The sequence below is a fragment of the Lethenteron reissneri genome, chromosome 23 (assembly GCF_015708825.2).
Source record: "Lethenteron reissneri isolate LAM-NWPU_2019-01 chromosome 23, ASM1570882v1, whole genome shotgun sequence".
NCBI classification, from domain to species: Eukaryota; Metazoa; Chordata; class Hyperoartia; order Petromyzontiformes; family Petromyzontidae; genus Lethenteron; species Lethenteron reissneri.
In genome coordinates this window covers 13,400,063-13,413,218 of record NC_083801.1, presented here as the reverse complement: position 1 = coordinate 13,413,218, position 13,156 = coordinate 13,400,063, and the positions used below count along the sequence as shown (strand labels likewise).

Here is a 13,156-nt window from a genome sequence, read left to right as displayed (position 1 = left end):
TATGCTGTATGTTGCTGGCCGTTTGATCTTTTAGGCCTTTGGTCCTGTGCTCAGCAACTGTGATAAACATGAATATACAGTCATTGACGAAAACCAAAAAACACTTTCCTCGGAAACTGGGAGCCCCGGAGATTAAAGCAAGGCACACAAGGACTAGTGTCGTGGCAGCCAAAGGTGGCGACGTGCTGTGCCCCACCTTGATGGTGAGCCTCACGGTGTGCAGGCCGGTGCCGGGCTGCGGGTTCTCCGGCTGAAAGGTCGTGGTGGGATCACACAAGAAGGCCGGCTTCAGCACGTAGCCGCAGCCGCCGTTCTGCCGAAAGTGCCCGTCGTGCAGGTCCATCTCGTCTCCTGCTGTCTGGAAGTTTAATGCCACTGTCGAGGCGGGGGCGGGAACCGAGACACATCCAGGTCAGAGTGCAGCACGTTACAAAAATGCAGATTATTTTTCGATTTAAAGCTTTCGTGACTGCAGGGATTCATCTTCTTGCTTCTTTCGGTAAAGTCACGTAGAATGGAAATAATAAAATAAAAAAAATAAAACACAAACTTTTATTATGTTTTATTTTTCTAATTTTATTATTTCCATTCTACTTGACTTTACCGAAAGAACCAAGAAAATGCAGATTATTGTTAGCCGATAGTATACGCTGATTATTGTCAATATGGTTACGTTTAAAAATTACCATCTGGGAAATTCAACGCCACTGTGGGGACACTTGAGACGGAACACAAACCACGGAGGAGCCACTTTGAGTGCAACACGTTACAGGTAAAGGTGCAGCCCTGCAATTGCTTGCTGGTGGAAGGGCTTCCCCGCTAGTGGGTATTCGATGAGATGGACGTACCCACACTTTACCCGACCATGCTTGACCTACTGACTGTGGTTTACCATCTTCTTGGTTCTTTCGGTAAAGTCACGTAGAAGGGAAGTAATAAAATAATTTTAAAAAAACATAACAAAATAATTATCACGACGTTTCTGCCACAACGCAAGCAGCCGTCTTCAGGTGGAAAACAGGTCTGTCGAGAAGGCACCTGAAGATGGCTGCTTGCGTTGTGGCCGAAACGTCGTGAGAATTATTTTGTTATATTTTATTTTTATTCTTTTATTACTTCCCTTCTACGTGACTTTACCGAAAGAACCAAGAAGATGAATCCTTGCAGTCACGAAAGCTTTAAATCGAAATGTGGTTTACCAATTTAAACTTCTGGGTAGACAACAAGAGGATTTAAGATACTTGATCTCTGGATTGCAAGTTTATTATGCTCACAGTTACACCATGGCAGCATGATCACACCACGTTACAGAGGTGTGGATTATTTTCAGATGCTTATGAGGAATATTACTATGTTTATAAAAACTCAGAATTACATATAGTTTACTTTGGCACATTCAATAATTGTATGTGAGAACTAATTAGCGAAGATGTAAAAGCAGTATTACTTTCCTGTTATCAGTATTTTGATATAATAAAACATATCTACTTTCCTGACAAAACAAGCCAAAAATTAATATACAAAGTGTGGCATGAAAGTTAATTAGAACATTGAATCAATGCACCACACTCACAACAGCGATGGAAATGGAGGCGACACGCCAATAATTGTGACTAATTTCTGTCTGACGTTATTACGCCTTTACCCTCCTGTCTACAGTAAACCTTGTTAAACTCTTTCACCCGGTAGAGAACAAACATTTTTGTTCATCAGGTCTCACTTCTTCCATTCTTTATTCAAGTGCTTTTAACAATTCAATGATGCTTTGCTTAAAGTTAGCGTTGAAACAACCAATACCAATGTTTATTTTAAGTTAAAATTTAAATAATCAGCTAAATAGCAACTAATTTTTTTTACTGCAGATGCCCGACATCCGTCCTCCAAAATACTGGAAGAGCAACGCATGCCTAGCGTGACGTGGTGATGATGCGTGATGATGCGTGATGATGGCAATGATGATTAGCGATGACGGCGGTAATGATTTTATCAATCCCTGCCCACCTGAACTGCGTTTATGGCACCATTATTTATTTTGTATTCAAAATAATCGAAGCAATAATCAACGGATTCATACAAAAATAATTTAAATCGCTGATAATTGCAGCTCTACGCAAAACGACTCGTTCCAACAGGAAACGCTGCATTCCGCCAAGTGTCGTTGTCATGCACGGCCGTCGCACCAATCTGACAGCCGACGTTCCAGAACTCCTGCGGGTTGAAGTTGGAGGAGTCAGTCCTGCGCCCGGCTGGGTAGACTCGGCTCAGCTGCAGGCTGTTGTGACGCACAAACTCGTTGCCTGCGGCAGTGAACACGGCGGAAAGATCAAACGATAAGCGTACTTGTATGTACGTGTTGAACTTCCTTCGCACCGTACGGAGCCAACTGCGCTAATCTGAGGAGCAGGGGAAGGACAACAAACTAAAAGCAAAAAAAAGTTCGATATATATATTTTTCAATCTATCTTTCAAAGTGCATAGCTGCAATGGCTTTCTAATATCGGAAGAGCATTCCAGACGGCCGCAGAAGTGCATCTGAAAACCCGCGATGCAGTGACCGTCTTTGTTTGATGGTTAGCCAGAAGTCGTCGCGAGGATGACTGGTTTTTGCTCTTGACTTGCTCAGGCCACACTGACCGATGCATCGTCTCCGTTTTACATCGTCCATCGGCTTATTCGCAATACATTGGACGAAATGTGAATGGAAATGACGAGGAAAAAATCTGATCCTGTTCACACAAACTGACGCCAACGTTCAGCCCGCGACCTGGACATTGTGACCACACGTCGTGGCCCAGTGGAATCTAGGTTGATGGCGGAAGGTGACCTTCGTTGATAACCAAGCGAGAGCCCAATGAGATCGGAAGTCTCTGTTTATACGGTGTTCTGGAGTTAAATACATACAGAAAAGACACATGTACACCCAGACACGTAGACTTCCATAGAGACCTATAGACTCAAATATACTAAAAAAGAGACTCACAAACTTGAACAGACTGGGTTTTTTTTGTGCAGTCATTGGAGACCAGGCTAAAACCATCAACTAACCGCACTTGAGAAGCCTATTTAATCGCAGGCAGCTGTTCAGATAATAGCCCAGGATTCCAGCGGTGTCATCAGCTCAGCACTCTGACCTCCGAGCCATCCTTGTGGTGTTAAGAAGTGGTCACCTGTTCAGAATAAGCCCTCCGAGTGAAAAAACAGCGACAGATGAATGGCTGATGTTTTCTGGTCATTGGTACATGGGAGCCTGTAAGCGATGGGCGGAACAAACGCTCTGGCCGCTGGCTCATTGCGCCGCTTCACTGGCAGGCGAGAGTGGAAGTTTTCGCTGGGCGTCACGGTGGCATAACAGTGGCTGGCGTAACGGAGCTGCAAAAGCGACTCGTTTACACGCGGTGGATCGACTTACACCACTGCTGACCTGGTCACTCAACTGAATGCAATAGCTTAATAGCCACTGGCTTTCCACGAGCTGCCTCCTCCACCTCCACCTCACCCTCACTTTCCTAACAAGCTCAACGCTCACTTCCTGACAAGCACAACTCTCATTTTACTGAAACACTCTAGCCATTGTGTGCAAAGACCATTCCCTGCTAAATGAAATAGACACACATACACGTACATATGTGTGCATGGTTAGCCATTTGCCAATATACCGCCGAATGAAGACCTCCCAATTGGGTTTTATTTTACCACATTACTTGTCAATAATGCTTTTGGATGCACATATCCCCCCTTCAATATATCCCTCGAGGGAATATCCATAGAACACGTCACTTCCGCACTCGCCCCCGACTGCACGTGCTCCCGACTCCACGTGCCCCTGACAAGACGTGTCCTCACTGCACATGTCCCCACGCGCGTGACTCCGGAGTGTTCCGGTGCCGCTCCCCTGCTTCACACACCGTCCTCCCGGAGCAGCTTGCGAGCCTTGGTTTCGGTGAAGGAGGAAACGTCCCAGGCACTGGCCTGGTCACGCGGGCGGGGGAACCCTGCGAACTGCACGCTCCGGCAGTACACCACACAATTGGACAGGTCCACGGACAGGTTCTGCTTGCACTTCTGCGGCGACGATGGGTCCAGCAGGTGGGGATGGGGCGATGCACGGCGTGGGAGGAAAAGGAGTGGGCAACAAGAGGAAGAGAGGATTGACAGCGTTTAGCTTCAAACATCTCTTAAATTAAACACGCTATTATAACATTGGATAACATTTAACAGTAGGATTCTCAAGGGATGTACATTGATTAAGGTAAGAAGTTATAAAGTACACCACGACACGTCACACACATTCCAGGGAAATTCTGCAAAACTAATCAATGAAATAATACATGAACTCATGGTTGCACTCCATTTAAATAATCTGTGCACTAAATGTTGACAACATTTTTGGCCAATGACTAAGACTGACTCAACCAACATACAATAACTATTAATTGACTGAACATGTGGTTTCTCTAGTAAACTAGGACTAACAGAATTTATAAATGAAATCCACAGACTAAGACTGGACTAATATTTCACATGTTCAGATTCAAGAACTCTATTTCAGCAGCTAAGGGTCCACTTAGCTCAGCAGCTCTTTTACAAGGACAACCATCGACCAGTGATTACCGTCGACAACACACGTATGTACGTACGTATCTAAGTATGTACATCTGGACTTCTTTCGCACCATACCTAACCAACCGTGCTAATTGGAGGTGTGGGGGGGAAAGACAAGAAACTAAACACACAAAAGCAGATCAAAAGAAATTACTTTCCAAACAAGATTTTAAAGTACATGGCTCCAGTGGCTTCTTAATATCGGAAGGAAGAACATTCCAGAAAGATGAGATTATTTAGATTATTTTGCTGCTATAAATTTCCACGTGAGATAGCCACTTCGTTGAGCGATCATTTGTGGCCAGGCCGCTTCGGAAAAATAAGTTAATACCTCAGTGGAGTTTGCCCGGTACGATAAGAACAAATTGTTTAGTTTCATTTGTATAATTGTGCAAGTGATGTGTTTACCTTCCCTATACTTTGCACTCCGATCGTGTTGATGTATTTATTATTTGTTGTAACGTTCTTACAACATTCGCCCCGACCGGACATATGTGAAAAAGAGTTTCATAGCTCATCGGATTCCTCCAGTACAGATAAATATATTCCCTGACAACAACAAAAAAAGTCACCGAAGTTCACCCCCCGCGAGGGCTCACCTTGCCGCACTGCCGCACGCTGTTGCGCACGCTCTCGTCCTCCATCTCGGCCGCCTCGTCCTCGTCGCTGACCTCGCCGCTCTCATCGTGCCCGTTGACGACGGGCACCGTCTCGCGTGGCCACGGGCCCGGCAGCCTCTTCCCCTTCACCAGCACTTTCCCCCGCAGCTGCTGCTCGCACGAGTGACCAACCCCGAACGCCCCGCGCCACCAACGTTTAGCCGCGTAAACTGGAGGCCGCGGGAGGCAAGGGGCTGCTAAAGCGAGCAAGACCTCTTCGGGTGATTACGGCACATGGTGGAGAAGGCTTTGACCGCCATTATTATTATTATTTGACTGCACACATATCAAAAGAAGGAGTTGACTATGGCCGAATTTCCACCGGAATGCACCCGATCTCATCAGATATTGATAGCTAAGCAGTTTTCAGCCTGGATAGTTTTGGATGGGCGACCCCTGTGCATTGATGGTTGTTATAGGCTAGTTCGTGGCTATCTGGTGGGCAGCAGAGGGCAGCACACGAAATCTATTTTATCACAATACTGTACGTACTGCACTGTACCGTCTATGAACCTGAGTGTATGCTCCCAACCTTGACCAGCGCGTACAGACCAGCATGTTGAGGTATGGACAAGTAACCCCATGAGGCCCTATTCCAGCAGTTAATTGCCCAAAAACAAGTGTACATTGCACACAGACGACTACTAATATCGTAATAATGTACTGCACAGTCTTTTACCAGTGCTCGACTGGACGAAGGCCTCCCACTGTCATCATGGTTTTTTTACCACCATACTTGACCATGCTGGTCAGTGGCGATATCAGTACAGATATTGCCACTGATGCGGGCGGGCCCTTGCTCGCACATTGAGCTCGGATTGCTTGGCTCTGAATTGCAGTTACACTAACCAGTCCACCACCGCCCCTCTCTCACACGACTCGGCATATTCCCCCCCCCCCCCCCCCCCCTTTGCCTGTATGAATGTGGGACATCGTTTTGCGCAAACAAATACTGTACCGAGCTGTGAGCACCATGGCCCTGCAACACAGCCCTGACAGCGGATTACTTAATGACCTCCATAAAGCCCTTGGAAAATGAAATCTCTAATCCACCGAGTGCTTCATTGCTTGTAAACACCGCGATGCTCCCTGGGTAATCCCTGCATTGGCTCATCCCGCGATTGAAACTGGTTACTTAAGAGGATTCAAATAAATAGATTTCTTTTTCAAAGCACAATGGGGAGGGCGAGGCAATGTGGGGGCCATGCTCTGGATGCAGTGTGCAAACACATGTCGGTGCATGGCAGTCGTGGCTAGCACACTGGACAACAAACGTAGAGACCTGGGTTCGACTCCCGGTCCCGGCCAACATCAGTGACAAATATTTTGTCCTCGGCCTCCCTTACGTCGGCTCAGCCTTAAATGCGTACCTAGAACAGCATGTGTAAACACCAGCATTGGGGAGACAAAGGCGGTCAGGCATAGTCCTGGCCACACCATCCCCTCATGCCTCATCCGGTCTTTATTGCTGCTTCCTAACAGCAACTTGCCCCAACAGTTTATTAAAGCTACATGGCGAATCTTGATTGAAAGCTTTCATGACCTCAGGAATTCACACCCTTTGGGTCTTTCGGTAAAGTCACGTCGATAGAAAAAGGCCTCCCACTGTCCTAGGTTTTGATCGAGTCGCTCGCTTCTCTGAAAAGATGCCGCGACACCAAGGTCATACCGATCACCTTCGTTTTTGCTAACATTCTGACCACAAGTATTGTGGTTAATGCAGACGTGACTAGCCAAGGTATACCTAGCTCTGCGATCTTACATTTACTTGCAAATTCCATCTCTAGCCCCGCCCACTTACCCTTGGGTTGTACCCATCTCAAACCTATATAACCTTTGCCTGCAGTAGCTCTCTCGCTATATTTCTTCCTGCCTCAGCAGTCCGCCTGCTGTATTTTTTCACCTGAAGACGAGTGCTTGTGTTGCGATCGAAACGTCGTGATTTTTTATTATTTTTCTATCTACGTGACTTTACCGAAAGACCCAAAGAGTACATGGTGAATCTTTGTCTTCACATCTGCACATGTGTTGTGTCTGTGTTTGCCCATACTCTAGCCTGTGGGTCCAGTGGTATTGATTGGGGAATCACCATACCAAATAGGTTAAGAACCACTCGCCTACGCCAAGCCATTGGACTAAGGCCAATGTGAAGGATGAGGCCTGAGAAAATATCTTCGGGCTAGTCACAAGGCCGAGGACTGACCTAGACTCTGTAAGACTGAGACCGAGTCTTACAGAGTCTAACCTGTACGTCCCACATCGTGGAACTGCCCTCGTGCCACCAGTAGGGCCTGCTTTCGCTACCTCTGGGGAGGGCAGCTGCGAGCTGGGTAGTCCAGCGAGTGGGGCGGTGAGCAGCTTTTCCCCGAGGATCGACTGCATGTGCCGAGCCAGCACCGCCTGCTGGGCCACGCTGCAGTGGTTCTCTATGGAGAGGATCACCGGATAATCCGACACCTGTTGAGAGACGCGCAGACACACAGACGCACGCGTGCACAGAACACACGCGTTCATTCACAAGCACAGGAAAACCAGCGCGAAGGTCACCCCAGCTTCGCCTTGGACAGACTGTTGGGGAAAGTGCTGGTAGCGAAAACTGTAGTAAGGTCGTCACGGCACAAGAGGGGGTGGTTGGCTAGCACCACGCTCGTCCGTCTCGGTCTCCCCAGAGCTGAGGTTTACACACACTACACCAGGTACTCATTTAAGGCTGAGTCGAGCTAGTGGAGGCCCAGGACCAGTTCAGATATTTTTCACCGATGTTGACAGTCAAACGGAAGTCGCCAGGTTCATAGCACAATCATCACACTATGGCTCACATACATACATACACACATGCGCACACACACGTGCACAAGAAGATAGTACTGTGCACAGGCACGAAAAAATGCACACACGTGTGCAAAGCTGTTTGTGAATGAAGAACTGTGTCAAAGTCTGGTTTTTCTAGTTTTTTTCGACTGACCATGATTATCTCATACATCACAATGTTTCAATGACCACACCCCTTAAAATGTCACATTAATAATATAATAACACTTGCCCCCACAGTCCTTGCATTTTCATATTAATTTTCTTTCATCAAATGGGACATCTCCACTCGAAACAACTTGCCTATGAGTCGAGGGGGTTGGTCGATGCAATTTGGGGTGGAAAATATTGCTAGTATACACCGTGAGCAGTATTCATCATAGACTGAAATCTGAATGTATATACTGGCTGTTTTATACACACACTTCATCTTTATCTTCCTATTTGGTGGAGGTTTCATATTACGTAGGACATTTTCTTCCCAAAATTGTATTCTCTTTCAAATATACAATGCAACCCGCGTCGTAACATTTTGCTCATAGTAAGCTACTACAGTGGCCTTGCTATTATATCTAGATATAAAATACTTCAAGACAATAATTGTCAGCATTCGCCATCCTCGGTGGTAACAATAAGCCATTTTTGTGCCAATGGCTCAAGCACCAAACTCATTCTGCAGAACAAAGCGAACTCCGCTCTGGCACCTGGAAGGCGTATTTTTCAATGGTGCGGATGACGTCGCTGAACAGGATTTTGGAGGTGAGCGTGTGGCCGTGGTAAATGACCGGCTCGCCGTTTTGACCATCCCAGCAGTCGAGCTCCACACAGCGGCAGCCCTTGCGGAAGGCCCTGGAAGAGGCGCACACACCACAGACAAAGATTCCTCCCTGTAAGCACGTAGACGGTTAGGGCAAGTGATGTTAGCAAACACCTATGAAGGCCGGCAATGGCGCACAAGGAGGTGGTGTGGCCAGCACCACGGCAGATGACCTCTGTCTCCCCAGTGCTGAAATTTAAGGCTGGGTCGACCTTCGAGAGGCCCAGAACCAGTTCAGATATTTGTTACCGATACCAGCCGTGATCAGGAATCGAACTCAGGTCGCCAGGTTCATAGCGCAGGTCACTGCATACTGCACCACTGCTCCGACAGACATGGACAGATGCAGACATCTCAGTCACTTGTCTGCATGGTCTCCCCTTTAGCTCCGCCTTGTCTAACAATGCCGATGACCAAATCACCCGGGAATGCACCGAAGCTCATAAAATCTTAGAAGCCAAGCCAACATTTAACCCTGAATAGTGCCCAGTGCAAAGAATAGGCCTCCACAAAGGACGCTGAACGGAGCAACGTCACTGTCGAGTTCCGTAGGCCCCTGGCTTCGACTGAGCGAGCAGACCTGATGTAGGCTTCGGTGCTGCTGGGGCCGCGGAGCTGGTCCTCCATGAGGTAGGTGTTGTGCGACGACGAGATGAAGTAGTGGCTGAGCGGCCGCGTCATGTCGTGGCCGATCGAGTCGTGCCGCTGGTCCCACAGGGAGCCATCCGGGGACGTCAAGTAGCGCACAAAGCCGTCCAGCGTCATCACGCTCAGGCTCCTCGCTGCGCGAGATCACACGGCAAAGAACAAACACAATCTTCCATGGAGCTGATCTTCTGAGAGCACAATTTACTCCATTCAAATACAAATTTAGCCACTGCACACTGCATGTGCCTGATGTTTGACACAAGTTAGACGCGACATAGACAGTGCCGATTTATTCTAATCACGATGCTGTATGGCTGATGAATTTTAATCAGCACTTGCGCGAGGTCACATGGGACATCTTTATCAATCATCAGGCCTATTCAACGTGCTATAATTGAATGCGGGTTTCAAGGGAGGTGAAATGGGCCTGCCAGTGGCGTCGCTACTGAGTGTGCAGGTAGTGCCGGAAGGATCCAGTTGCCAGGCTACAAAGAGTGAGGAAGGCGGACAGGGAGCCCCATTTCATACTTGCACCAGGGATCATGCCAACCATGCTATGCCACTGGCAGCCGTTGTGGGTGACAAGGAACAAGAGTTTTGGAAAACCCCGCTCTTAAACAAACTGAAAGGACAGAAACCACACAAGGCAGAGGAAGGATGACTTCACAGTTAAGAGTTCCCATCTAACGGAGGTGGTTGGGTGGCTCAGACGGCAAAGCACGGAGCTCGCACCACCGAGATCCCGGCTTTGAATCCGGGCAGCCGACACGACATCGACAGCACGCGCAGCAGACGGCACGCAGGCACACACAACGGGAAAGAAGATAGGCCGCGTTCCCGAACGAGCACCGATGTTGGAGAGTTCGTGTCTCTCCGTGATGGCGGAGGCGAGCTCCTCGGCGAAGCGGAGCTCCTCGCACCCCTCCTCCCGCTGGAAGTCGCGCAGGAACGCGGCGAGCTCGCCGCGGCTCAGCACGCTGCCGTCGCCCGACAGCGACGAGAAGAGCGCCTGCAGCTCGTCGCGCTGTGTCAGCAACTTGTAGAAGACCACAAACTCGATGCCCTCCAGCGTGCCCGAGCGCGACATGTCGGCCATCTGGAGCGCGAAGCACACGGTGGGGAGAGAGACTCTAAACGAGTTGAGCCTCAATCATAAACTATCAATTGCCAATAATTACGATTGATTTTAATCAATCATAAACCATTATCGTTCTTTACCCATAAATCAACAATCGTCAGATATCAATAACTATTATGCATTAACCATCAATAATCATTTTATTATTCACCATATATCATCTATAATTAGTCATCAATATCAACACTAATAATCATAAACAATCAATCATCAACCACCAATCTTCAGTCACCAACCATCAATAATCAACTTGTTGACAAGGCGAGTTGATGGCGGTTAGTGGTCAGCATTAAATCATGTGTTGGTTTTCTCGAATGCGTCGGACGACAACAACCCAGTGAACACTTGAATGTGTTGCCAATAAAGTTAAGTGTGTGATGTTATGGTCTGGAAATGGATAATTGTTATGGTTGCATCATTAGGATGGGAATGTTGTTGACATGGCAGCATCATTGCTACGGTGGTCACGAGCATGGCGGTATCATTACTCTCGAGGGGGGGGGGCGTGCAGTGGTTAGTGCACTGCAGTATGAACTCAGATACTTTAGTTAAATTCCTGGCCATGGTTAACATAAGTGGCCAGTTATATCCAAACCGATCTTGGACACCCCCCCCCCCCTTCACCAACCCACGTTGATCAGCTTGACAATCCGCATGAACGGCATAGCGGCGTGGGAAGGCCTTCATCAGCAACGGATTGACAATGGCCTGTGCCCGTAAATAATTTCCTGGCGAGTGCAATCAGCACGGGTGTATAATTCATTAACATCACTGCGGCATAGGCAGTATCATATGCAAGGAAGTGTGATGAGTTTATGTAGTTTGATTGTTGTCAGAGTGTCATTGAGATGGTGTTGTTGGTACGGCAGCACCTACCTCGAACAGATGCTGGGCGTGGTGTTCGTTCATGTCAATGTTCATCATCTTCAGCAGGTTCTTCACCTCCTTGAAGGTCATCCGCCCGTCCTTGTTTTTGTCTGCCTTCTTGAAGCAATCATAAATCCACGTGCGGTAGAAAAGTCAAGGAAATTCCGTCCTATTCTTTGGGTCTTTCGGTAAAGTCACGTAGATAGGTTCAAATTAATAAAAAATAAAATAAACAAAAACCACGACGTTTCGATCATAACAAAAGCGACCGTCATCCTCCTGATGATCCTCCTGATGATGATCGCTTGTGTTGTCATCGAAACGTCGTGGTTTTTGTTAATTTGTATTCATTTTAACCTATCTACGTGACTTTATCGAAAGACCCAAAGAACATGAGTTCCTGCAGTCACGACAGCTTTAAGTCAAAATTCCATCCTTTAAAAAAAAATTATTTGAGAAGATAACTTTCGCTCCCACTGCAATAGACTACTGCTCCGAAATAGCGCAGTCACCGGAGACATTCGATAACACACCTCTGCTACTGCGTTTGTAAAAAACACAATGCATGAGGGCTGAACCGTTGTGTCCTTTGTAAGAGTGTTAAGTCACTTGTGGAATTGGATTTCTCCCGAGGGTGTGTCTTTGTGTCGAGGCAAGGTCCATTGTTTGCTGGGTAACACTGCCAAGTTTAGTGCTATAATTCAGACCCGCCTAACCGGTCATCGTGGCTTTTGTCCAACGGTATAGTTTACCCGTGCACGGAAAACACAGGAAAACACCTTGAGGCAGGCCCCATGAATCCTTCACAACCACACACAACACTTACACATGCGAGCCTCAATTCACGGAAAGCCCATTAAAAGCGGAATTTCAAAAAATCACATTGGGGTCCAGCTTCCGAAAATTCTATGGATCAAAACATTTTTTTGTTACTTCCGCCACCCATGAAAGTTGCTTAACCGCCCTGCAATCGATCCACTGCGAACCAAATAAAAAGAGCACACCCCATATAGCTATGCAATTCCCACTGTAAACTATATCGCCAAAGTGTTGTCATAAGTGAGACTTTTGCAATCGACTGAAAGCTAATAATACCAACTCCACTTTATTGCGAAGCAGTTGATAGACCTGCACCACCGCCAATGTACATGTACAGCCCGACTGTCAGTCCACTGTTGGATGAGGGCCTCCCCATGACGTATTTGTCATGGTCGGTTATCTGGCCACACTTCAAGGTGGTCGGGGCGGGTCGGTGAAGGCGTAGAGCATGGAAAGTATAGTGCCATGTGATGGGTTTTTCTGGACTGCCCACTGTTGCCCACCACGCACAGCTTCAATATAATACTTACCGGCTGTAACACAAACTTCCAAGCGTGCATTCTATTCAGGGGGTTTGGTCCCTACAGTTGCTCAACTGGTTAAAAGGAATTCAAAACACTGAGTGTGAACGCTGGTAGTAGCAGTTTGGTAGTTGTAAGTGGTGGCAGCGTTGAGTGGGAGCCAAATGTTTACGTTGGTGGCACTCAGTGAACATTGATGTTGGTAGTCCTCGGTGGATGTTGATAGTTCTGGGTGAATGTTGATAAATGCTGACACGGGTGAAGCCACGCGGCA

At 47.4% G+C, this 13,156-nt stretch overlaps 1 protein-coding gene across 7 annotated transcripts in view; it reads right to left on the bottom strand.

Annotated features, from left to right (window-relative positions):
* PLCD4 (phospholipase C delta 4) overlaps positions 1-13,156 on the bottom strand; it is a 39,826-nt gene that overhangs the window by 5,707 nt on the left and 20,963 nt on the right. For 6 of the 7 annotated variants that reach the window (XM_061557274.1, XM_061557273.1, XM_061557279.1 and 3 more), the window contains 9 exons: positions 11,552-11,682; positions 10,387-10,633; positions 9,470-9,671; positions 8,777-8,921; positions 7,566-7,718; positions 5,202-5,372; positions 3,906-4,062; positions 2,181-2,297; positions 197-375 (listed from right to left, as the gene is read on the bottom strand). In XM_061557274.1, the coding sequence (XP_061413258.1) occupies positions 197-375; positions 2,181-2,297; positions 3,906-4,062; positions 5,202-5,372; positions 7,566-7,718; positions 8,777-8,921; positions 9,470-9,671; positions 10,387-10,633; positions 11,552-11,682 (1,502 nt within the window). The remainder of the gene's footprint in view (positions 1-196; positions 376-2,180; positions 2,298-3,905; positions 4,063-5,201; positions 5,373-7,565; positions 7,719-8,776; positions 8,922-9,469; positions 9,672-10,386; positions 10,634-11,551; positions 11,683-13,156) is intronic. The other variant, XM_061557276.1, reaches the window with a different exon arrangement.